Genomic DNA, 26751 nt, shown 5'->3' with positions numbered 1-26751 from the left:
CAGCCCTGCCTATAAACTCCACAAGTGGCACCTCTGGGGCTGACCAGGGGGTGCTGGTTGCCAGGAGCAGAGGCGGCCTTGGAGTACGCAAGCAAGTGGGTGAGGGAGCCCAGCCAGCCAGTCTACCTGCCCTTGCTGGTGGGAATGGACAGTAAGTGGGAGGCTGGGTGGGCAGGCGGGCACTGCGCTGGCCTTTCTTGTGCTTGCTGTGCTCCCTGCCTGGGAGCCGAGTGCCTGGTGCTGAAGGGAAGCCTTTCTGCCATGCAGGCCCAGCAGCACCCAAGGTAAGGTGCTGGCCTCACGTTTGGCCAGTCTCTGTTGGGCTACTAAGGCTGGGGACATCCTCTTCCCAGGCCCCTGTGGAGCAGCGTGAGGAGGCACCTCTTGGGGCAGCTCAGAGATCAAGGGCAGTGGCAGCTGCTGCCTGGAGGACTCCCAAGGAGAGGAAGAATAGAGAGGAGGCTGAGGGAACACTCCACAAGGGAGGGTCTTCAAAAAGGGGCGAGAAGCTGCCAGCTCTGCAGGCAAGGGGTGACATAACTGGGCTCCTGACACCCACAGGGGTGCTACAGAAAGAATGAAGTTGGCCAAGGGAGCTGTAGACTCAAAAAGGTTGAAAACCTGTGGACTATAGGGTTTTATCTAGGCAGCCAGGGCTCCTCCGAATAACAAGATCTTTTTGAACCAAGTCAGTGAGGACCATTTGCTTTTTTAAATTCTCCCAAATATACAGAACTTTCTGTGTGCCTTTTGGCCTGTATCTGTAGGTTTCTCCCTCTGTGTGGAACAACTTGGGACAAATGAGTGTTGTTTACTTTTTATAATACATGGAAGATGGATCCTCCTTAGGAGGTTGTGGACTCTCCTTCCTTGAAAGCTTCTAAGCAGAGCTTGGATTGCTATCTGTCATGGATGCTTTAGCCGAGTTTCCTACATTGCAGGGGCTGCACTAGAAAGACGACCCTCGGGGTTCCTTCCAGCTCCATGATTCTACGTTTTCCTGCTTCAACAATATTTCATTATGTTCCTATCATTTTATGTAATTGTATTTTGTATAAAATAAAACATATTCTATTTACAAACAAACATTTCAATAGCTACCTTTTTAGTGGTGGGATGGGGGAGTATGGGCGTAGCCAGGATTTTTGTAAGGGGACATGCTTTTGTTGGGGGGCAGAACCTCAGATTTGTATTGATTTTTGGGAAATACAGGATTGGGTGTGAGGAGACTGAAATTTTGTCACATCTGTAAATTCTAGTGAAGTTTTCGAAACATAATAATTTATATTAAATCATATGAATCACCATAAACTATTATTGCCTTTGGGACTACAAAGCTAAGCTTGGTCACCTTCATACCAATTTCCAGAGAGGCAGCTGTGTTAGTTTGAAGTCCTGCAGCAGTTTAAACACCAAAACGTGACCTAAGCTTTCATCCAATGCATCTTACAATGTGGCCACTAGTCTGTAAAAGCTTATGCCATGATAAAATGTGCTGCGGGACTTTTTGCTGCTTTTGCTTCATTCCTTCAATAAAAATGCATGGGCCCCAAAGACCTGCTCCCTAGGGTGCGAGTGCATCCCGAGTGGGATTTATTTCCACGAAATACGCTCTGGGTGCGTATATTGAGGAGAGGAGTCCCAAGCGATGCGCAGTAAATAAACGGAAAGGCAGCAGGCAGGAGTATCAGAAAACTACCGTCGTAATCCGGGAAAGAGGATAAAAAGGGTAAAGGAAAACAAAATCCGGCTACGTGAGGAACTTGGGACTAGCCCCGGCCCGCCGCCGCCTCTCGCCCTCGCAGGTCCTTAGATGGGGGCTTCTCTCCCCGCCCGCCCGCCCGCCCGCCCGCTAAAACCAGAACCAGCGAGGGAAAAAGAGCAGAGCAAAGAAGGCGAGTTTCGGGTGCTCCGAAATGCGCCAATGTCTCCCGCAGCGCTCACCAGTCGAGGAGGAGGAAGGCGAGGCGGCAATCGCTTCTTTCCCGCCGGGCGCGCGCTTTCTGGGCGTCACTTGGCAACCGGCGAAGCAGAGGCTCCCCAGCCAGGAAGCCAAGCGGGTCCGCCCGCGGCCGAGGCAGGAAACGCTGCGCGGCCTCCCAGGCTCCGTCTTTTCCCTTGGCACCATGGGCGGAGCAGAAGGGGCACCCGCCCCCAGGCAAGAAAATAAATGAATACACTTAACTGACCAACTGGGTCGCAGATAACTCGGTCCTGCCCCCCCCCCATAAATCCTGGCTACACCCATGGTGGGCGGCCCGCGCTGCGGGCTAAGCTGGTCCTGATTTGTATCACTCCAATTCGTAACTTCGAGTGTACAGGGCATCTGTATTTAACAGCTTGTTTTCCTCTCCAAAGAGAGAAATGGGAAAAATCAGGATAGTAGCAGAGTTATAAGTTTGGGCACCAGCGCGTCCTCCCGCCCCCAGGCCCCCCAAAGTAGAAACAGACAGGAATTTCATGCCACGTTTTATTTCGTGAGAAACAATATTTTCAAAAGTGCAACTTGCCTGCCTGCAAACCACTCCAATGTTATTTCACATTAAAGGAAATAAGTAAGATCTCCTTAGAAGTATCTTAAACTTATTTGAGAAAGGCCTGTAATGTCAGCGACTTACATATCATACATTTAAATCACATGGCTTCCTCCAAAGAATCCTGGGAACTACTCAGTTATCTCCCAAAGCTACAATTCTCAGCACCCTCAACAAACTTCAGTTCTGAGGATTATTTGGGGGGAATCATGTGCTTTAAATGTAGGTGAGTATGCAGACTCAGCCATACAGCATCTGCATCGCTTGCAGAAGGTTCTAAATTCAGTTCCTGGCATCTCTAGCCAGTGCTGGGAAAGACACGGGTCTGAAACACTGGATAGTTGCTGGCAGAATCCGAGACCGGGGAGAGGAGTCGGTAGAAGAAGATTGGAAGAAATTTAAAGTCTATTTACAGAAACATTGTAAAATTAAGGAATGTTAGAGGGAGGTTGGAATGAAGCGAAGTGGTTTTAGCAATAATGTTATTAAGATATATGTAAAAACGGATTGTTAACATGTAAAAAATGTAAAGTTATAATATATTACGATAAAGCATTAAGATAAATGCCAAAAGGGTAAGGACTTGCTGAAACAACTATTGAACTAGAATACAAAAGAGGGAGGTGTGAGGAGGTCAGGGAAATAAGTAAATGAAAGTTAAGACACGGAAAGATTAAAATGTTTTTAACTGTTGTTTTATTTTTTCCGTATTTTGTACTTTTTGGTTTTTTGGTTTTTTTCTTTTTTCCTTTTTGTAATTTTCTTGAAACTTTAATAAATATCATTTTTTAAAAAATGAAACACTGGATAGTTGCTGTCAGCCAGCGTAGACAATACTGAGCAAGATGAACCAAGAGACCACATAACACCGGTCTTGAAAGACCTACATTGGCTCCCAGTACGTTTCCGAGCACAATTCAAAGTGTTGGTGCTGACCTTGAAAGCCCTAAACGGCCTCTGCCCAGTATACCTGAAGGAGCGTCTCCACCCCCATCGTTCTGCCCGGACACTGAGGTCCAGCACTGAAGGCCTTCTGGCGGTTCCCTCATTGCGAGAAGCAAAGCTACAGGGAACCAGGCAGAGGGCCTTCTCGGTAGTGGCGCCCGCCCTGTGGAGCATCCTCCCATCAGATGTCAAAGAGATAAACAACTACCTGACATTCAGAAGACATATGAACTTCAGGGAAGTTTTTAATGCATGACATTTTAGTGTATTTTTTGTTTTTGTTGGAAGCCGCCCAGAGTGGCTGGGAAAACCCAGTCAGATGGATGGGGTACAAATAATAAATAATTTTATTATTATTATTATTATTATTATTATTATTATTATTAAAGGTCTGACAAAATCCCCATCAAAGGCTCCTGAGCAAACTTAGATGTCTGCTATCAGTGGGTGGATCATCTTAAGAGTTGGTAACTGATTAAAGTGCAGGAAGCATGGAAGATAAATAAATGGACAGTTCTCGCAGTGAATGAATGGAAGTTGTCTCCCCTCACCCCTGTGCACACAGGATCTGTTTTGGGTCTTCATGGATGATCTGAAATTAAGGGTGAGTAGTCAGGTGGCCAAGTGTCTGCATAATTAATTATTAAGGGTAGCAAAAACAAAAAAGGAATTGGGAAGAACTCCAAACTGGGCTATTAATGTGGCAGAATGTAAGATTGAAAGAGTTCCTGGAAATTTCAGTCTCCTTCAAGAGTCACAGGAGCTGCGCAGCAGAAGCTTTTATGAGAAGGTCAAGCTGTCTGTTTCCAGTGCTTTTTCACTCCAAAATCACAGTCCTAGCCAGCCAGTCATGAGAAAGTTCAAGACCAAAAATTCTCTTCCTTTTTTCCTTCTGCTTCATTTCCACAAGTGCAGGAAGTGGACGGGCACAATGTCTATAAATTTCAATTTGTTGTGTTTTTATATCTGTTTGTATATGTCATTATTACTTGCAATTCTTTCTGAAATATGCTTTTTCTGCATCTCATTGAGGGTTGATCTGTGTAGCATTTCCATGTTTGTTTGTTTTTTAGATTTGCCTCATTGTCCCTGTTCAAGCTGAGGATATCAGTTATCAACATTATGTATTTTTGTACATTTATATCCCAAATGTCTTCCATCAGGTAAGCAGCATGGAAAGTTGTTTTAAAAGAACTGTATGAAAAACAAAGGAACTTCACAAAGGAGACCACAGTGCAAAGCTGCTGGCTTACAATTCTTCATGAGATTCAGTGCCATCAATTGTGGACTGAATTGAAACAAAGTATCTTTTTATACATATATAATAATCTTTATTAAGTTTTCCAATTTAACAATCCAATAAAAGCCACATTAAAAACATTCCAAATTATAAAATAATCAAACAGTTCATGTATTATTCCAAATTATAAATCTTTGTTTGACTTCCCATGCTCTGAGGTCGGGGGATAACAATAATCTCACATTTGTGCTGCGTCTCTAAGTTAGTCCAGGTGATTCCCATAAATCAATCCAATGTTAATCCTTTGTTCATTTTTCTCAGCCTCTGAGTTCGTCTTGCAAGCGAGTTAAATCAAACAATATGTTTCTGTGTGGGTGTTTATTTTCTTCCATGTTTTTCACTTTCACTTCTTCGTGCCTGTAATTATCAACTGCGACACATCCCAAATGGAGGAAATCTGACTTTCTGCCAGTTGTACCAGGCGTATTTCCAAACCTCTTTGTTTTATCTCTGTCCAGATCAGTTAAGCCCATACTTTGGCTAGAAGCCTCAATTCCCATCTTCCATTCTTAACGATCAATTAGAATTAATTGCAGCTTCCTAAATCTTTTCCACAAAGTTAATAATAAGGTCAAAATGAGTCTTAAATATTAGAATATTCTCCAATCCACTTGCATGCATAATTAATCGGTAGTCAGTCCCTTCCAGAGAGATTTGCCAAGTAAAATAGCAAATACGAAGAATATCAAAAAGAAGCAAAGAAGACTCACCCCCCTTTTGTTCCAACATACCAGTTCCATTGTGATGATAACCCCTCTTCCACTCGAATCCTTTAGCTCCTCAGTGGCTGAATCAATTAGCAGAGTAGTTTATCTCCCCTCACTCAGAGCATGCCCGTTAATTAAGTCCGAATTTTAATCTTAAAAAACAGGAGTTCGCTCATGGCAACTTTGGAGAGTTGCGAAAGAGACGCTCGATGCTTTCCACCCAGCGTCCTCAGCCCCCTCATGCCTTCCAGATTGGGGGCAGGTGTTGGGCGATCTGTGGGTGAAGCTCCCTCCCCTCCGGTCCTGGCAGGGTTGGGAGGATGATTACTCCCATCTCATCCTCAAAATATTCCGTGCAAAATGGCTCCAATGTAATGAGCAGCCTCCACCATGGCAAGCCAAACCAGAAGTGAAACAAAGTATCTTTATTTATAATAGAATTGTAGAGTTGGAAGGGACCCCGAGGGCCATCTAGTCCAACTCCCTGCAATGCAGGAATCTCAGCTAGATCATACATGACAGATTGCAACCCAACCTCTGCTTAAAACCTCCAAGAAAGGAGAGTCTGCCACCTCACCAAAGGTAGATTTGTTGTGATGTTAATAATTGATTTTTTTTTTTGCAGCCCCCACTGTTAACATTAACTGTTACTGTCTTTTGGCATTTAATTTGCTATGGACGTCACTGTTTATAATTTCCTCTCTCCCCACCTGGAATTCAGAGTAACACTTCATTGATTATTATTATTATTATTATTCATTAATTTATTATTATTATTATTATTATTATTATTATTATTATTTTATTTATACCCCACCCTCCCCAGCCAAGACCGGGCTCGTATATCTGATGGGAATGTACTGTCGTCCATAAAACTTCATCCTGGTTTTTGAGTTTCTCCCTCTTCGTTTTTTTCAGTTTTCCGTCTGAAAATTGTTTGAAAGCTGTTACTTAATAGACAGCTAAAAGACAATGTCAGGCAGGTAATAAATATTATTGAATACTTGGAAATGAAGAATGAAATTCCTGCAGCACTAATTTTCATCGATGCAGAAAAAGCATTCGATAATGTATCATGGCGATTCCTATTAGAATGCATGAAGACAGCAGGGATAGAAGGTGCTTTTATGGAGGGAATCAAAGCAATTTATTCAAATCAAAGAGCTAAACTGATCATTAATAACAACCTATCAGACACATTTGAAATTGCAAAGGGCACAAGACAAGGTTGCCCCCTGTCTCCGCTCCTTTTTATAATGGTGTTGGAAGTGATCGCGAATAAGATAAGGAAAACATCTGAGATACGAGGAATCAGAATTGGGGTGAAAGAATTTAAACTGAAGGCTTACGCCGATGACCTGGTGATATCAGTTGAGGACCCGTTACAGAGTATTGACAAAGTTCTGGAACTTTTAGAAGAATTTGGGAAAGTATCGGGCTTTAAGCTAAACAAAACCAAAACCAAAATGATGGTTAAAAACTTGGAAGAAGGTCTAAGGGGGCAACTAGAACTCCAATCGGGAATCAAAGAAGTAAAAAAGATAAAATACCTAGGAGTGTGGTTAACAATGAAGAATATAAATTTAATGGCTGATAACTATACAAACACCTGGAAGGAAATCCAAAAAGAATTAGACATTTGGAATAGGATAAAACTCTCCTGGTCAGGCAGAATGGCTGCAATCAAGATGTGTATACTACCGAAACTCTTATTTTTATTCCAAAATGTCCCAGTGATTAGAGGAAGTTCAATATTTAAAAACTGGCAAAAAGTTCTTTCCAAATTTATATGGCAAGGTAAAAGACCGAGAATCAGATTTAAATTGCTAACGGACAGAAAAGATAGAGGAGGATTCTCAGTACCAAATTTGAGCTTGTATTATGAAGCCTCGTGCCTTTGTTGGCTTAGAGAATGGGTCACTTTAAAGAACACAGATCTGTTAGATTTAGAAGGCTTTGACATACGATTTGGCTGGCACTCTTATCTTTGGCAGAATAAGGGAAAGGTGCATAAAGGCTTCTCACACCATATCATTAGAGGAACACTATTAGAAGTGTGGGAAAAGAATAAAAAACTACTAGGAAAAAATACCCCCTGGTGGCTATCACCTATAGATATATTAACGATTAAAAAAACAAATATGGAAGGTGAGAGACTGACCTATGAAGACCTCCTGATAAGATCGGAAAAAGGATGGAAAATTAGACCCTATGAAGAGCTAAAAGGTAAATTATCTAGTTGGCTGCAGTATTACCAAATTAATGCCTTATGGAAGGATGACAAAAAGATTGGAATGAATGAGAAAAAATCTAAGTTCCAGGTAGAGATAATAGAAAGTAAAACCAAATTATTATCAAAAATGTATAATCAACTTCTAGACTGGGACACCAAGGATGAAGAGGTTAAAGAGGTCATGGTAACGTGGGCTATAGATATTGGACATAATTTGGAGTTTGAAAAATGGACGAAGCTGTGGACTAAAGGAATGAAATTTACAGCCTGTACTGCCCTCAGAGAAAATATGGAAAAGATGATGTATCGTTGGTACATCACTCCTGTGAAACTGCAAAAAATGTATAAGACTGGCGACAAAAGGTGTTGGAAGTGCAAAACCAAAGAGGGGAGCTTCTACCACATGTGGTGGAAGTGTGAAGAAGTTAAAAAATTTTGGGATTCCATCTACAATGAATTAAAGAAAATACTTAAATACACCTTTGTTAAAAAGCCCGAAGCCTTCCTTCTGGGAATGATTGGAGAGGAGATCAGGAAAGAGGACCACATAATGTTTCAATATGCAATTGTAGCTGCCAGGATTCTGTTAGCACAAAATTGGAAAACCCCAAATATCCCGACCGTTAAAGCAGTGTTTCCCAACCGGTGTTCCGCGGCACACTAGTGTGCCGCGGGACGTCGGCTGGTGTGTCGGAGGGAGGCGGGCGAGTCGGGCGGCGAGAGGCGGGGCGGCGGCGGCGAGCACACGCGGGGCGGGGAGCGAGCTCCCTCCCACATCCCATCGCCCCGTGCTCCGCGCTGGTGTCCGCAAGCCTTGCGCACCCGGGGGATCTCCCCCCGGGAGCGCAAGGCTTGCGGGCAGCAGCCTGCAGCGCGGAGCACGGGGCGCCCTCCGGAGGACGCCCCGTGCTCCACGCAGGTGTCCGCAAGCCTTGCGCACCCGGGGGATCTCTCCCCGGGAGTGCAAGGCTTGCGGGCGTCAGCTGGCAGCGCGGAGCACGGGGCGCCCTTCGGAGGACGCCCCGTGCTCCACGCTGGTGTCCGCAAGCCTTGCGCACCCGGGGGGCGCATGGGGCGCCCTGAAACAGAGGGTTCCCCATGCTGCGGACTGTAGCCTGCCGCCGGACGCGCGGGGCGCCCTGAAGCAGAGCGCCCCTCGCGCCAGGCAGACATGGGCCAGCCCCACAAGCTCGGGGGACAGCGGGGAGGCGCAGCACCGCCATCCCACTGTTCCCCGACCTGGTTTTTTGGGGGGGAAATAAAGGAAAAAAAATTTTCCTTTATTTCCCCCCTCAAAAAAGTAGGTGCGTCCTATGGGACGGAGCGTCCTATGGGACGAAAAATACGGTACTTACTATTTCATAATAAAGTAATTATAAAATACTTTCTTTGTGTTTATTTGATTCCTATTAAAGAGAGTTACTTTATATATAGTCAATATAGGCACAGAGTTAATTTTTTAAACATTTTCTAATGGTGGTGTGCCTCGAGATTTTTTTCATGAAACAAGTGTGCCTTTGCCCAAAAAAGGTTGGGAAACACTGCGTTAAAGACTGGCAAAGTAAATTGAGTACATGGATTTGGCAAAAATGACGCAGAACATCAGACAGAAAAAAGGCATAAAGTTTATTGATGATTGGTCTAAATTCATAACATATATGGAAGCAAACTGTAGAAATATAAAAATCACAGTAGGCTTAGTATAACTCTTACGATGTGTGGAGGCTATAAAATGAAAAACTGCAGAATGGTCTTAATATTCACAGAACCCAAAACCGAGATGGAGGGAAGTCAATTGTTTTCCACTGTCATTTAATGTCTGTTTTTTGGTTGGTGTAGGTGTATTGCTTTGGGTGATGTCTGTCTTTTTTGGGGGGGGGTATGTGTGGGTTATCTTTTATGTTTATTCTTCTTTTTTGTTGTTGTTTGATTATAGAAAATGAATAAAAATTAATAAAATAAAAAAAGCTGTTACTTAAAATCCCGAGCCTTGAGAGAGAGAGAGAGAGAGAGAGAGCGCCCTTCGGGGGGGGGGAAGGGGTATAATATCATGTTTGAGGACTGGGAAAGGTTGTGGACCACTGGGCTGAACTTCACTGCATGTAATGCTTTGAAAGAAAATGTTCTGAAAATGATATATAGATGGTACATGACCCCAGTCAAACTTGCAAAAATATACCATTTGTCCGATAACAAATGCTGGAAATGTAAAGTAAGCGAAGGAACATTCTTTCACCTCTGGTGGACCTGCCCTAGAGTGAAGGCCTTCTGGGAAATGATATATAATGAGCTGAAAAAGGTATTTAAGTATACCCTCCCTAAGAAACCAGAGGCCTTCCTTCTGGGTATTGTCAGCCAGAGGGTGTTAAAGAAGGACCGAACATTTTTTATGTATGCAACAACGGCAGCAAGGATACTTGTCGCCAAGCACTGGAAAACCCAAGATTTAGCCACACTGGAAGAATGGCAGATGCAACTGATAGACTATATGGAACTGGCCGAGATGACCGGCAGAATCCGAGACCTGGGAGAGGAGACCGTAGAAGAAGACTGGAAGAATTTCAAGATTTATTTGCAAAAATATTGTAAATTGTATGAAGGTTAAGAAGAATGCTAGATTATAAATAACTTGGCACCATTAAAATAGACGAAATGAATTATGAAGATAAGTTAAATTTAGGAAAAGACAAATTTTGGATAACTATTAGGCTAAGCTTAATTTTTTAAGGTATGAAATAAACGTATCTAAAATTTGAGATACAACATTGGAAAATTAGATAATAAGGAGGAAACAAGGTGATAAATTGCTGGTTTAAGTTTTATAATTTGGAAAGCTTGAGCGGGAGATGTGAGGAAGTCCAAAGAATTTAAGAAAATATGTTATGATATGTACTATTGTGTTCATTTATTTGGATTGTAATCAAAAAAACCTTTAATAAATATAAATAAATAAAAAAAAGGAGAGAGAGAGAGAGAGCGCGCGCCCTTCAGGCCCCTTCTGCGCATGCGCCACAACTGCCAAGCTCCTTTCCTCTGGCGAGAAGCGCGTGACTTCTACGTCAAGGCAAAAGCCTTTCCTCTCCAGCCGATTCTCCCCTCCTCCGTTCTCCGCTCACCTCTTCCCTTAGCGGACTGAGGGCAAAGGCCGGCTCCGGTGCGTCCTGGGCCTTGTAGTTCTCCTGGGCCGCAACCTTGATTCCGCCCCACATGCCTTCCGGGGAGCTACGGACTACAACTTCCAGGTGGCAAAGCGAGAGGAGGCGCCGAGAGTGGGGCGTGGCTCTTTCGGAGCTCCGCCTTCTCTGCTGTAGCCTCCGCCTGCTGCTCGGGAGAAGGTGACCTGCCGGGAGAGAGAGCGCGCGCTCCTTCCGCCGCCGCCGCCGCCGCCGCCGCCATGGTCAGTGCAGCTGAGTTGGGGGTCAGCTCATGCAGCGAGGCGCCCCGCAGCCTTTTAAAATGAATCGTATTATTTCCTGGGTTGGGTGGTGGGCAGAAGGTTCTGACGAGATCCTGGACCGGCGGCGAAGGGGACGCCTTAACCCGCAGTAAACTGGGAGGGCAGCAAAGGCAGCGGCCGCGCTTGTCCTTCTGCGCGGCCGCGAAGGTCCCTTGCCAGGATGAGGGCAGGGGAGGAACCTTCCCACCTGCGGGCGCCTGAAGGGAAGGGGCTGCGGAGGGCTCTCTTCTCCCATGGCAGGGTCGCGGGGCAGAGACCCAGGACGGGGGACGGGGGGGGGCGTCCCTCTGTTACACAAGGCTAAGCAGGGACTGGGGTTGACTAATCGGGCGGGGGCATTTGGGTTTCATTGGAAAAAACCAGAGCCACGAGCCCCTTCTTCGAGCAGGGCTGACGTAATTGGCCACCATAATTTGAGGACCGGCTCAGGGAACTGCTTGGGGGTTGAACGTGGTGAAGGATGAGACGTAGGGGCCCCCTTGGCTGAGTTATATGCTCAATAGATGAGTGTGTTACACATGAGACTCTTAAATCTCTTGGTCGTGGGTTCAAGCCCCACTTACTTTATTTATTTAATTTCTATACCACTTTATATAGTGGTTCCTTCCAGCTCTACAATCCTACATGTGGCAAGGGGAAAGGAGATTTGGAGGGATAGATCTTCAACCATGCATGAAAGTCCTGGAAAATCAGAGCAAGCCCATAGCTGCTGTTCTCTCATATTGCAGTGCAGTGCATGCAATGAAAACATTTTCTGGTCTTCAGTACAGTGGTACCTCAGGTTACATACGCTTCAGGTTACAGACTCCGCTAACCCAGAAATAGTACCTCAGGTTAAGAACTTTGCTTCAGGGTGAGAACAGAAATCGTGCTCCAGCGGCATGGTGGCAGCGGGAGGCCCCATTAGCTAAAGTGGTGCTTCAGGTTAAGAACGGACCTCCGGAACAAATTATGGTAAGTTCTTAACCCGAGGTACCACTGTACTTGGGTTTTGTGATGCACACTGCCTTGGCTCTCTGTTTTTACAGAGTATGTGAGAAGAAGCTCTACCCAGTTCCATTCTTTTTGCTATCATAAGCCTTTGTGGTGCCAGTGTGGTGTAGTGGTTAAGAGCGGCAGTCTCGTAATCTGGGGAACCGGGTTTGCTTCCCTGCTCCTCCACATGCAGCTGCTGGGTGACCTTGGGCCAGTCACACTTCTCTGAAGTCTCTCAGCCCCACTCACCCCACAGAGTGTTTGTTGTGGGGGAGGAAGGGAAAGGAGAATGTTAGCCGCTTCGGGTAGTGATAAAGTGGGATATCAAATCCAAACCTCCTTCTTGTAAATTGGAAAAGTTTCTGCTTGGCTTGGAAGGTAACCTACAAGGGGTGATGGGGCAGGAAGGGAAAACATTTTTCTCAAATTTTATGTCACTGTTGTTCATTAGTAACCAGGGTATATGGCACTTGAGGGGACAGCTGCAGAGAGCACTGCCAGCCTTGCTCAATAACAATGCCCCATTTATCGTCTTCAATTTCAGCAGTGCGTGACTTACTGGTATTGCTGGAATGTCTCCCTGTATGACTTTCAAGGTGCTCTTCAAGTAGGCAAACTTCCAAATTCTTGTTGGGGCCATAGCCATAGTTTGATGCTTTCCGATGAAAGGAGTGACTTAAGGTGCAACTTTATATTCACTGTGTTATGATGGTGCAAATCAATTGCAAAATTTTATCTGGTTTATGGTATGTGACCATATAGCTAGCTGTTCATTCACTGAGAGGAGGCAATGGGTGTCCCATAAGACACACCCTTTTCCTTATGGTCTGCAGCTCATAACACTTTATTAGGTAACAAGTAAGAGTGTTATCTGTAAAGATTTAAATGCTTTTGGGTTAAACCTAGGTTAAACCACAAAGCCTAGGACTTGTCAATCAGAAGGTCGGCGGTTCGAATCCCCACGATGGGGTGAGCTCCCGTTGCTCAGTCCCTGCTCCTGCCAACCTAGCAGTTCGAAAGCACGTCAAAGTGCAAGTAGATAAATAGGTACTGCTCCGGCGGGAAGGTAAACGCGTTTCTGTTTGCTGTTCTGGTTCGCCAAAAGCGGCTTAGTCATGCTGGCCACATGACCCAGAAGCTGTATGCCGGCTCCCTTGGCCAATAAAGCGAGATGAGCACCGCAACCCCAGAGTCGGTCACGACTGGACCTAATGGTCAGGGGTCCCTTTACCTTTACCTTTTAAGAAGCTTTTAAAAATATTTTGTCTTAAGGGGTAAAGGTATAAAAACTCATAGGATCAGGCTGTTAAATTAGTGCGGTCTGTGATGCAAGCAATTAGGCACCAAAATTGTATAAAGAGACAGTGCTGTATAGCTATGCCACAGAAGCATCTGGAATAAAGAAACTGTCAGTGTTGACTTGTAGCACAACCCTGGAGGGAAAATATTGATTTGCTTTAACTACTAGAGACTAAATGAATGGCATCATTAATAAAACGCCCGTGAAAGCAGGAATGTTGATTGCAGCAATCTCCCCCATAATCCCCAACGCACCATTTAATCCTGATGATGTCAGAGCACAGGACACATTCTGCAGTAAAACCAGAGATGGTATAAAGAATTAACTCTTAGTAACTCTTAGTAAGAAATTATACAAGTTACCTTTTTTAAAAAAGCATTTAAATCTTTACAGATAACACTGTGAGCTTTTATAGTAATACAGCAGCGCTGTTGAAATATGGAAGAACTGTAGGTGGATCAACATGCTTGTGCATCTACTAAGTTTGTGGTAGCCCGCATGAGCATTCCAATTGTTTTGGACTTCCAACAGCCCTGACCTACATACCCACTGGTTGGAGGTGAAAGGGTCCACAGTTCACTCCCAGCCTAAACTGAAGGGATCTGGAAACTTGTGTGGTCACCTCCCTCACACTCCCACCTGCAGGCTCTGGCACTCAGTGAAGAATCCAATTTTATATGCAGAATTATGAGAATTATTAATTGCAAGCAATTTTAAGTTGAGCTTATAGTCATGACTTCACGTGGGGAAGGGTGCTGAAAGTAGGTTGGCAGTTGTTGTTTTTCTGAAAACAGCAGGGAGGAGTTACATGGAACTTGTGACAGGTGAGAGTTGGGAATACTTCATATAACACAGCCCAAAGGCCTGGTTGAAGAGGAACATTTTTGCCTGGCATCTAAAGGTGTATAATGAAGGCACCAGGAGAGCCTTCCTGGGGAAAGCATTCCACAAACGGGGAGCCACTGCAGAAAAGGCCCATTCCTGTCTTGCCACCCTTTTGTGGAGGAGGCACACATAGAAGGGCATCAGATAATGATTGCAGAGTCCAGGTCGGATCATATGGGGAGAGGCAGTCCTTGAGGTATTGCGGTAATTATGCCTCTCCAAAGATACAAGGAAGCCAGAATTCTAGTAACAATATTAATAACTAATACAGTGGTACCTCAGGTTAAGAACTTAATTCGTTCCGGAGGTCCGTTCTTAACCTGAAACTGTTCTTAACCTGAAGCACCACTTTAGCCAATGGGGCCTCCTGCTGCTGCCACTGCGCCACCGCTGCACGATTTCCGTTCTCATCCTGAAGCAAAGTTCTTAACCCGAGGTACTATTTCTGGGTTAGTGGAGTCTGTAATCTGAAGCATCTGTAACCCGAGGTACCACTGTACTAATAAGTCTATTTAACTTTCTCCTTCCCTTTAAAGGTATGATGCATTGTCTTTCATGATTGCTTTCACTAGTATAGGTTCTTTACTCATAATTAATCATCACATGTAAATGGATTTGTATTTCTCTAGTTTAAACCAGTTCTTTTTGTTGATAACCATGATTATTTTATCCAGTTACTGTAAACTGGCCAACACCAGTAACTTAGGAAGAGGATCTTGGGGATTGTAATTAATACAGACTTCAAACAGCTGGCATCCAACATTACATAAGTTGCAAATCCTACTAAACCTGAAAACATTGTCTTGCTAAGTCAAAGTAGTGCATCAGATATAAAATAGCAGACTTTTTCCCCCCTTGTTGAAACTTGCATTTTGTTTTTCTTGAGGCCACATCATTTCTTTTGTTCAAACTTTTTAATCTAAGAGCTGTTGCTTGAGTGAGCTGAAATTTCTGTGCTTTGAAACAGCAGCCTGCATCATTCATTGCTGGCAATGAATAGACTCAAATACCTTCCTTAAATGAGCACAACACTTAGCTTACCCCACGAGTTTGATGTGAGAGTAGATCTGGCCAGTGCCTAAATGGAAACCACATATGGCCACGTTGGGTTCCATGATGAAAGAAAGGCAGGGTACAAGCATAAGGAGAACTGCTCCACATAAGATCTATTAAATATGTGCATGCATGTTCTCTATAGCAGTGTGTCAGTTTCCTATGTCATTGCCTAAAGTCAGATGTTGCAAGGCACTTTATATTCTCATATATATCTGACAGTATAAGGTTACCTAGTATATTTTTCACCCTTGTCTTGTTATATGGTGGTCATTTGCTACATGTAACTGCCATGTTTCCAAAAGACTGTAGTTTTTGAGAAATCTCTTTAAAATAGCTCATGTTTAGGCTGGTACAGAATATTGATGTTTCTGTATTCTGCATGGGAGATTTGTCCTTTTAACTTTTCTGTTCTGTTTATAAGTTTAAAACGTGTTTTGGCTGTCCCAAGACTGAATAATTATAATGAATTCCTGGCAGTCTGGTTAGTTCACAGTTGGAAGGTTAGCTGAATCATAGACCTCCTAACAACCTTCCTGACAAATTATTTGCCAAACGCTAACTTTTATGAAAGTTCATTCTACAGTAACGAGAGAAAACGTGTTTATGGAAATCTACAAATATTCGTTCTCTTTCAGTCCAAACCAATCAAAGTCCTTGTGACTGGTGCTGCTGGACAGATTGCCTACTCTCTGCTCTACGGCATTGCTAAGGGTGATGTCTTCGGAGCAGATCAGGTAATGGATAAAATGAATGATAGCATACCCATAAGCAGTCCATATGAGCACAAAGGTCAACTCTGCAGTTGTTAACAGACATCCAGTGTAAGAAAAGGGCCTCATTGACTTTTTTGTCAATTGTTATTAAAATGATTATCTTGTGGAGGGAAAGTGAGATTCCATTATGCAGAAATGAGTTTTTTAATATATATTCATTGTATAGAATGGTAAGAAAGATTCTGACAAATTATAAATTACTCTTAAATATATTTTGTACTGCATTAATATGGTGGTACAAACAGGACAAGGAATCTAATTTAATTTGATATTACATGTAATCTGATCAATATTAAATAAACTAAGTAACTGACACAACTGTTGTTGCTTTACAGCCTCTTATTCTTGTGCTATTGGATATCACTCCCATGATGACTGTATTGGATGGCGTACTTATGGAATTGCAAGACTGTGCTCTTCCTCTGTTAAGAGGTGACAAGAAAATCCAGTTTGTGCTCTGTCTGCAGATGCTTAGGTTTGAAATATATAGGCAAATGAGAGACACATTACTGCCAGATTTAACAGCATTGTTCAGTGTAGTGGCCAAATATGTCAGGGCAAAAGAGGACCATTTTGCCATTCTGTAAATTGAAGAGATGTTGGCTTGCATGAGGAATTAAATGTAAGATTTATAAGCCCAACACATTAAGCAAACTATGGGAGGTATAGTCTGTGGTGGAAGAAAATAATTTTCAAAGCATTGGGGAAGCTTGTCCAGTAGTATACTTGCACATTTTGCTCTATTGATCACTAGTGCCAATTAAAAGAAAGTCAAATTTAATAGAAACCTACCTCACACTGATTCAGTGATTGTACATTCGTGTGATGAAAGTGATGAAAGCTTTTGCCTTTGGTTATGCTTACCTAATAAAGTGGCCACTGAATCATTATTTCAATAACCTTGAAAAAACGGGAGAAAAAGGAGGCTTGTGTTTTCTTTTGGCTTGCATCTTAACCAGTGCTTTCAAACTTGGCTTTCCAGCTCCTGTTGGACTACAACTCCCATCATACCTAGCTAGCATGACCAGTGGTTATGAATGATGGGTTGTAGTCCAGCAACAGCTGGAGAGCCAAGTTTGAGAAACACTAACCTAAACCAAGTTTAGACCAGTTTGGATCATGGAAGTCATGAAGTAGATTCACTTCACAATTTATTAATAAGTTGAGGCATTAGAGAAAGAGAGAATTGACACTTGAACAGAAGCAGTGGCAGACTTTTTGATGTGCTTTGGGATTTTGGTCACAGCCTTGTTATGATTAGTTCTGAAGGCACTGGTTTCCCCTCATAGTTTTACCATAAACTCATCTTTCAGCCCTCTTCCTCTCTACTTACAGAGGTAATTGCAACTGACAAAGAAGATGTTGCATTTAAAGACCTTGATATAGCCATCCTAGTTGGTTCCATGCCAAGGAAAGAGGGCATGGAACGCAAAGATCTGCTCAAGGCAAATGTGAAAATTTTTAAGTCACAAGGAGCTGCATTGGACAAGTATGCAAAGAAGACTGTTAAGGTGAATACAGCTGGTGTGATGTGGTTGCTAAGAGAACGAGCTGTGCCTCAAGAGATTGCTGATTTACATATCATCTCATCATTGTCACTCTCTTACTTCTGTCCATAGTATAAGGATACTAAGTCTGGTCTACCCTTTAAGCTGTTAAAAGGATTGCTTTCATAACATGTGAAGTACTTCGAACACAGAAATGAAGTTGGCACTTCTTTAATTAAAGTCGAGCATCCAAATTTTAAGCTACCTGAGTCTTTTAAAGGGGGGGGGGAGATTTTTGTACTATTTGTCTTGTTAACCAGTTTACAAAATGTTTCTAGTTTAGTAATTTGCCATTTATCAGATTTCAGTTTCCACGTGATCAGTGAAATGTTGGTTTACACAAATTATATACTGCTTTAGCATTAAAAAAAAAATCTCTAAACTATAAATCACATCTGAAATCTCAGCAATTGTGGTTTAGCTGGTTGGTCACTTGACAGACTTGCAGTAAATAGTCCACTTTCTTCCTTGCCCCCCAATCAGGTTATTGTGGTAGGCAATCCAGCAAATACTAACTGCCTGATTGCCTCAAAGTCTGCTCCATCTATACCAAAGGAGAATTTCAGTTGTTTAACCCGTCTGGATCACAACAGAGCTAAATCCCAGGTAGGAACTCTCTTCTAAGTTATAGAAAACACTTTTTTGTTCTTTATGTAAGCCAGGTTTTTGAAATAATTTGTTTAAAAGGGGTAGGGAATCTAAATGCTTCAAATTACCATCTGATCTTGGCATTTTCTGCTTCCTACCCTCAATAAAACTAGATTGCTATCAAAGTTGGTGTGACTGCCAGGGATGTAAAGAACTGCATCATCTGGGGGAATCACTCCTCTACTCAATATCCAGATGTTAATCATGCCAAGGTGAAAGTGCAAGGAAAAGATATTGGAGTTTATGAAGCTGTGAAGAATGATAACTGGCTCAAGGGGGACTTCATTACTGTAAGTTAATAATGTGGGCGATTTCGTTTTTTCTCGTCTATTGCAGCAACGTAACATGAGTAGCAGATGTTCCAGAGTCAGGATTTCAGAATATCAGCTTCTACATTAGCGGTTTTGTACAGTGGCCATGCTCTGCCATTTGCATGTAGATAAACTCTATGCATGTATAGTCGTGGGAAAAAGAAAGTACACCCTCTTTGAATTCTGTGGTTTTACATATGAGGACATAATAACAACCATCTTTTCCTTAGCAGGTCTTAAAATTAGGTAAATAGAACCCCAGATGAGCAACAAAACATGTCATATTACAGAGTGTCTGAATTCAGAATTCAAAGAGGTTTTCTTTTTCCCAGGACTGTATGCCCTACACCAGTGGGACCACTGCATAGATACACAATTCCCCCATGCGCTTTATTTCAATGCTATTGTAGCTAAGGAAGCAATCAAAGGCCTGGAAACGATGCCTTATGAGGAACGGCTAAGGGAGCTGGGCATGTTTAGCCTGGAGAAGAGGAGGTTAAGGGGTGATATGATAGCCATGTTCAAATATATAAAAGGATGTCACATAGAGGAGGGAGAAAGGTTGTTTTCTGCTGCTCCAGAGAAGCGGACACGGAGCAATGGTTCCAAACTACAAGAAAGAAGATTCCACCTAAACATTAGGAAGAACTTCCTGACAGTAAGAGCTGTTTGACAGTGGAATTTGCTGCCAAGGAGTGTGGTGGAGTCTCCTTCTTTGGAGGTCTTTAAGCCAGTGGCGTAGCGTGGGGGGTGCAGGGGGGGGGCCGGCCGCACCGGGCGCAACATCTGGGGGTTAGGGGTAGGGGGCGCAAATCCACGGGTTAGGGGGCGCAAATTACTTCCCTTGCCCCGGGTGCTGACAACCCACGCTACGCCACTGCTTTAAGCAGAGGCTTGACAACCATATGTCAGTAGTGCTCTGATGGTGTTTCCTGCTTGGCAGGGGGTTGGACTCGATGGCCCTTGTGGTCTCTTCCAACTCTATGATTCTATCTCCCAGAAGAATTTGAACATGGAAAAGAAGTAGTCAATATAGAGAGACTTATGGCATTTTACAGAAAAAGATGTAAAATGAAAAAGTTTGAGGATATTAGAAATCAGGTAATGAGTTGGTTGCGTTACTACCAACTGAATGAAATGTTCAAATGTCATAAAAAGTGTGGCTTCAATGTCCAAAGTTCTCAGTCTGAAAGGGAACCAATAGAAAATGGAGAGAAACTGATTTCATTTTTTTTTAATTAATTTTTATTAAAGTTTCCACAAAGTTTTTATCAACACAAACAGAACATAAATACATAACAACAAGAAACATAAAACACATATAATTTCGAGTCTTAATTTCTTATACCTTACTTTCCCGACCTCCTCATACCTCCCCTTCCTGCATTCTCATGTCTATAATTGTTTAACAAATCCCTCCCTTATTTCCAACCTAATTTTAAAAACACTCATTTTCTTTTAACTTATCCATTACCGCTGTTAACCCCTAATTTTCTCATCCAGTATCAATCTAACATTCACTAACATTCACTAATGTTAGATTGTTAATGAGAAACTGATTTCAAGGATGTATAAGATATTGTTAGCATAGAAAACCCAAGACAAAATTGTTAAATCTGCTATTGGGCTAGGTAGGGGTGTGGGGCATCATAGAATTAGAATCATGGGAAATCTGGGTTGAAATTCACAGCATGTTATACCTTGAGGGAGAATTTTATGATATGTAGATGGTACCTAACACCAAGTAAATAAGCCAAAATTTATAAATCAACATCTAATCTTTGTTGGGAATGTGGTGGCCATGCAAAGTAGCTAAGGACTTTTGGGAAATGATTTATAATGAGTTGAAAAGGATATTCAAGGTAATCCCCCCCCCAAAAAAAACCCCAGAAGCTTTTTTTTACTAGGGATAGCTGGAGCAGATATCCAAAAAAACTCGTATAAATCTATTTCTTTATGCAACCACGGTAGCACGAATATTGTACGCACAAAAATGGTGCCATGAGGTGACACCTACCAAAGAAGAATGGCAGCTGAAATAGATAGAATATGTAGAATTGGTAAGTAAGATTTGAGGATTTGAGTGAGAACAGCAGTGGGGGTGAACTTTTTGTTTTTACTGTGAGATAAGGTGAAGGTATAGAGTAACTATAATATGCAGCACAAATTGAAATTTAGAGGGAACCATGGAGGAAGGGAGAGAATTTTGTTGGTGGAATGATTGATTGCTAAATTTGAAATGTTGAATTGTTTAAAATTTGTTTATCTTACTTTTTTAAAAGAAAAAATAAGAGACGCTGCCTGGCTTGCTTCTCGAGCAAAGGCAGGCAGGCACCTTTGAGGGAGCCCCCTGCCTCCATCTCACGTGAGCCAGAGGGCGGGGACTGCCCACCCCACAGCTGTTCAAGCCCCCATACTTCTCTTGCAGCAGTCAGAGTGGTATGGGGCTGAGCAATGTATCTTGGCTGCATCTTCCTCCCCTAAGGTGAAGAAGCAGCTGAGATACATTTCAGGCATTGTGATATATCAGTGTATACTGGTATTTAGCTGCTGATAGATCATAATGTTGAAAACCAAATCTTACCCAGCCCTAATCTATTCTGGATCTTTCACATAAGTTGTTACTTTATGCGGTAGAAGAAAAAACTCCCCCCATACATTATTCCAGAACTGTTATGTGGCAGGATGCAAACAAAAAACCCCAGCAACAATATCAAGATAAAAGGTTAATGTCCATGGATCTGATTAAATTCCTAAATCTGATTAAATTCAGCCTGAGTTTTGTAAAGCTCTATTGCAGCCATAGGCAAACTTGGCCCTCCAGATGTTTTAGGACTACAACTCCCGTGATCCCTAGCTAACAAGACCAGTGGTCAGGGATGATGGGAATTGTAGTCCCAAAACATCTGGAGGACTGCGTGTGCCTATGCCTGTTCTGTAGACTTCATGTGAAGTTGGTATATTCCCTGTTCTTTTGTGTTCTAGATTGTAATCTTTGAAGGCAAGGAATGTCTTGTGTTTTATTTATCTGAAAGCTACTCTGGGAGTTTTTGGGGTAAGGAACTGGGTAAAAATGCTTAAAATGTTTTTCATTGTCCTTATGTAGACAATATTGGTAGCCTCTCTGTCTTGGACTCATTATAATAATGAGTAATTATGGTAGTAGGTGCAAATAGTCCAGTAATTTTCCTCTGTCAATACTACAGACTGTTCAGCAGCGAGGTGCAGCTGTTATTAAAGCCAGGAAGCTATCAAGTGCAATGTCGGCAGCCAAAGCTATCTGTGATCATGTGAGAGACCTGTGGTTTGGCACTCCAGAGGTAAGTGTTGCAGCAGCCCATAAAGAAGCTAGCTTTGATAATAGCTGTTTAAAGTTTAGTATATACTTCCTTTATGTTAGGCATACAGCTGATCACCTGATAATCTTATATATGCTTTCATGAATCTCTTGGTAAAATCACAAATGTGATAAAATATCACAAACGTGATAAAACTGATCATAAGTGTAAAGAGAAAAATGGCAAGTTGATATTCTGGAATGCAAAGAATTGTAACAGGATGCAGACCCTTCCATCAGAACGATATATGCTTATGCCAAATGTGAAGTAAATAATTGGGAAAGTACTACACTATTTATTTGTATTCTTATTTAAAGGGTGAATTTGTTTCCATGGGTGTTATTTCTGATGGAAATTCATATGGTGTCCCTGAAGATCTGATCTATTCATTTCCTGTTGTAATAAAGGTATGTAAAAAATATGCAGTTTCTGAAATACTTGTTAAGTAAATGTGATACTGTGCAAAGTTCAAGAAGCACAAGTGCAGTGTGGACATCATTACCGTGAGCATTAAAGAATCTATAAAACAGCAACAGCAGTTTAGATACTACCCCTAAAGCACATAGTGCAGGATTTAACTAATGAGTCCTGCAAGTGGAGCCACTGTGAAGGGTTTCTGTTTGTGCAGTGGGGCTCCCCTTCTCTCCTCGTCATCCCCCCTCAAAACTGGCTTTGGGGAGCGGGTCAGGGGAACCCTCAGAACAGCACGCAAGGGGCATTTTAGAAAAGCTAGAATGCTTGGCCTGACAGAACAATCACCTTTGTGTAACAATGAACTCCCTCCCACACCTCTATTTTGTTGTTGTTGTTGTTGAAATAATTTTTATTGAGTTTTACAAATATTTTTTAGGCAAAACATACATCTTACATATAATATATAAAAACCACTTGGCCATCTCAGCCTGAGACTTCCCTCCTCCTCGACTAATGGTTTTCCTATTTATACTCTAATATTGCATTTTATTATTGTTGTTATTACCCTTAAATCCTAATCTTAAATAAACTATTTAAGAATCATACTACAGTTGTACCTCCAGTTGTGGAAGGGATTCGTTCCTTGGGCGCATCCCAAAGTTTATGTAAACAGTGGTTCAACTGTAGTAATAAATGATACATCTAACCTTATAAAACTTCTTGTAACTCTACTAACAATGTCAGTTGTTTACAGTTGTCTTTCAAATACAGCATAAATTTATTCCAGTCTTTCAGAAAGGTCTGGTCTTGCGGGTTCCGAAATTTCCCCGTCAATTTTGCCAAATCTGCATAGTCCAATAGTTTCATCTGCCACTCTTCTTTCATCGGAATCTCTTCCCGTTTCAATTTTTGGGCCAATAATATTCTTGCTGCAGTTGTTGCATATAAAAAGAGTGTTTTATCTTGCTTATGTATTTCTCTGCCTACAATACCCAGTAAAAAGGCTTCTGGTTTTTTTACAAATGTATATTTCAACATTTTTTAAAGTTCATTATACAGATATATCATTTCCCAGAAAGCCTTCACTTTCTTAAAAACCCACCACATATGATAGAAGGTACAGTCTTTTTCTTTACATTTCCAACATTGATCTGATCAGTACATTTTTGCTAACTTCACCGGTGTTATATACCATCTGTACATCATTTTCATTACATTTTCTTTAAGCAAACTGCGAGCTGTAAAATTTATTCCGTCTTTCCAAAGTTTTTCTCAATCTTCTAATTGTATATTATAACCAATATCTTTTGGCCAGTGTACCATAACAGATTTAACTTCTTCATCTTTTACATGCCACTCTAAAAGTAATTTATACATTTTTGACAATATTTTAATTTTAGAGCTTAACAAATCTAATTCAAACCTGGATTTTATATTACTCAAATCCATTTTTTTTAATCTTCTTTAAATATTTCATTTATTTGACAATAATGCAACCAATCTTTTACTAAACTTTTAATTTCCTCATAAGATTTTAATTTCCACTGATTATCTATTTCCATCACCAAATCTTCATAGGTGGCCCAATTTCTTTCCATATTTAGCTTTTTTACACTTATAGCCTCTATAAATATTAACACTGCTTGCTTATCATTCGTGGTCGTCAAATATTCAATTATATCAACTATGTTTCTTATGTTATCTTTCATCTGACTACCAGGAAGAAAGCCAGCTTGGTCTTCATGTGTTATATCTTTTAATACTCTTTTCAATCTGTTTGCTAAAATACCTGAAAACAGTTTATAGTCATTATTTAACAATGAGATTTGCTTATAATTTTTAATTTGTAACATCTGTATCCTGTTTTGGAATCAAAGTAATAAATACTTCTTTCCATGTTGCTGGGATATCTCCTGTTTTTAAGTTACAGATAGGTAGCCGTGTTGGTCTGCCATAGTCAAAACAAAATAAAAAAATTCCTTCCAGTAGCACCCTAAAGACCAACTAAGTTAGTTCTTGGTATGAGCTTTCGTGTGCATGCACACTTCTTCAGATACACCATCTGAAGAAGTGTGCATGCACACGAAAGCTCATACCAAGAACTAACTTAGTTGGTCTTTAAGGTGCTACTGGAAGGAATCCTGTTTTTAAAATATTGTTCATCACATCTTTCAAAGGTATCATCAAGGTATTGAATACAGTATCTTAGTAACTGTAGACATAGAGTGGTCATTCACACCATATGCAACACTTACATTGTTTTCATAACAGTTTAATGTAGCTTTCTCCAAAAAATACTTGGAGTTTTAATTTGGCAAAGTGTGAAGAATACATTCTTAAAGTTCCCTAAAACACCTCCGCTGGTTGGGAATGACCAACTTGTTGATTACAAGTCTGTGGTTCCATGATTCCCTATATCTAATGTCTAGTTTGTTTTACGCTCCTGTGCGGAGGCTAGTGAATACCTAATCCAACCTTCTCCAAGCTGGTGCCCTCCTGCTGTTTTGGAGGACACCTCCCATTATCCCCAGTCAGCAGGAAAGGCTGACCTAATCAATAGCCCCGTCACACCTTTATCCTGTAACACTGTGGAGTTGAAATTTGTTATGGTTTAAAGGCTTTAGAAGTCACCAATTCATTTTTCACAGGATAAAACATGGAAGTTGGTCGAAGGCCTTCCTGTTAATGACTTCTCCCGCGAGAAGATGGATTTGACTGCCAAAGAGCTCACTGACGAAAAGGAGACTGCTGTGGAGTTTCTGTCCAGTGCATGACTAGGGGCTGCTCAGGATGCTTCGGGAAATGGCTTAAACACAGAGGAGTCTAAAAGTCGTCTCTAAATTCAGCATCAAATGTGATTACTGAATCCGTCAGTTGTCTTCCCCGCCCTGCTGCAGCAGTCAGTACCTGCTTTGTTGGTACATCTGTGCCTGTTATTGAGTGCTCTTAGTAATGAAGTTATCGCACACCATGTTTCGAAAGTAGTTTGCACACTTGACCAAATCTTCTTGATTTATTACTGTTTGCTTCTTGTTATTGCATTGTGCATTAGAAGGATAGTAGCCTTTCAGCTTTAATTACACTAAAACCAGCTATATAGTGCTAAAAGCTGATTTTATGAAATGGGCTTTAGCACTTTATTCATCAAGTACAATTAGAGCCACCATTGGTCTTTATCAAAGTGCACAAGAGCCTATATTTCTACCATTAAAATCTCTTAAGTAGGAAATGCATTTTGCATACAATGAATGTACCATATGTTGACCATCATTGATGCACAAATTTTACTGGAAATTACATTAAATGTTGCTGAGTAAGCAGCTTTTGTGGTTTTTTTGTTTACCTTGCTTTCATGAAAGTATGTAAAACACAACCTTCACCATAAAGCAAATTGTGTGCATTTTTTAAGATAAAGCAAAACTGGAACTAGAGTGGTTTGAAGGTACAACCATGCACAGAATATACAATACCTCTACGGCAAGCTCAAACAGATTATAATAGCATTTCTCTGTACTCTGCACACAGACAACCTACTACTTGCTGCTTCTTCCTCTTGCTTCAAATATAGCCAAGGAAACCTTTTTTATTATTTTTAACCTCCCTTGCAAGCCTGAGCTCATTTGGAGCTTTGGCCTGCCTGACCCTCTCCCTGCAACTGTTGGCTGCTCTTTCTTCATTTCTTATACATGCCTTCTTAAATCTCAGCTCATCTGCAAGCTCCTAATGCTGTCACACTGGTTTCTTTCGATGCCTACCACTTTTCTTATTGGAATTGTCTGCATTTGTACCTTCAGTAGTTCACTTGGACTCCCTTCTCTTTGAGTATTTCTGGCCATAGTACTACACCCAGTAGTTCTTACAGCTTTTGGAATCAGCTTTTTTAAAGTCTAAAGTGCATGTCTGACTACACTCAGCTTTCCCTTGCCTGTGTATAATGAAACCCAAGAGGACACGATCACTTCTTCCCAAGGTTCCCAGCACTTCCACTTTGTCAAATGCAGTAGTTTCTCCCTGTTGGTGAGGACCAGGTCCAAGATAGATGGCCTCCTCATTGCTTCTTCCACTGTCTGTGAAATGAAATTGTCAGTGAGGCAGTTGAGGAATATGTTGGACCTTACACTCTTGGGAAGGAGAGAAATGGAGCAAGGCAGAATGGTGGAAGAGGCACACCATTACAAGTCTACTTTTTCTCCTGTCTGAGTGGCAGCATTTTGCAGCTGTGCCCTGGATAGAATGCAAAACAAAGGAGTGTTGTTCTTCCTAATAAGCTTTCAATTCTCTAAACAGTCTACCTGTATGAACACAGCTTAAGTAAAATATTAGGGACA

The 26751-nt window shown here is 41.8% G+C and overlaps 2 protein-coding genes and 1 long non-coding RNA gene across 5 annotated transcripts in view; 2 read left to right on the top strand and 1 right to left on the bottom strand.

Moving 5' to 3' along the window:
• WDPCP (WD repeat containing planar cell polarity effector) overlaps positions 1-6177 on the bottom strand; it is a 210854-nt gene extending 204677 nt beyond the window's left edge. Inside the window, exon 1 of one of the 2 annotated variants that reach the window (XM_081855533.1) lies at positions 5490-6177. The gene's annotated coding sequence lies outside the window, so the exon portion shown is untranslated. The remainder of the gene's footprint in view (positions 1-5489) is intronic. The other variant, XM_081855534.1, reaches the window with a different exon arrangement.
• On the top strand, positions 2160-6441 carry LOC309338483. The gene is made up of 3 exons (XR_014154922.1): positions 2160-2211; positions 3869-4083; positions 6405-6441. It is a non-coding gene; the product is annotated as an uncharacterized lncRNA (long non-coding RNA).
• A 4475-nt stretch (positions 6442-10916) lies between these two features.
• MDH1 (malate dehydrogenase 1) lies at positions 10917-25740 on the top strand. Of its 2 annotated transcripts, none has more exons than XM_081855688.1 (9): positions 10917-11137; positions 16028-16126; positions 16501-16597; positions 17501-17676; positions 18196-18318; positions 18474-18650; positions 21878-21991; positions 22327-22416; positions 25072-25740. In XM_081855688.1, the coding sequence occupies exons 1-9, from the start codon at positions 11114-11116 to the stop codon at positions 25195-25197; spliced, it is 1026 nt and encodes a 341-aa protein (XP_081711814.1). In that variant the 5' UTR covers positions 10917-11113; the 3' UTR covers positions 25198-25740. The 2 variants fall into 2 exon arrangements, with proteins under 2 accessions (XP_081711814.1, XP_081711813.1); XM_081855687.1 differs by having other exon boundaries at positions 11022-11116.
• Positions 25741-26751: the final 1011 nt, after the last annotated feature.

Source organism: Podarcis erhardii (genome assembly GCF_964252035.2).
Source record: "Podarcis erhardii genome assembly, chromosome: 3".
Classification (NCBI taxonomy): domain Eukaryota; kingdom Metazoa; phylum Chordata; class Lepidosauria; order Squamata; family Lacertidae; genus Podarcis; species Podarcis erhardii.
This window is presented reverse-complemented; position numbering and strand designations above follow the sequence as displayed.

Bases quoted from the DNA above. Each gene is read 5' to 3' on its own strand.
- MDH1 (XM_081855688.1), top strand. From the start codon at position 11,114: ATGGTCAGTGCAGCTGAGTTGGGG. The intron at 16,598-17,500 runs GTGACAAGAAAA...CTCTACTTACAG, and splicing joins TGCTCTTCCTCTGTTAAGAG to AGGTAATTGCAACTGACAAA. The intron at 22,417-25,071 runs GTATGTAAAAAA...CATTTTTCACAG, and splicing joins CATTTCCTGTTGTAATAAAG to GATAAAACATGGAAGTTGGT.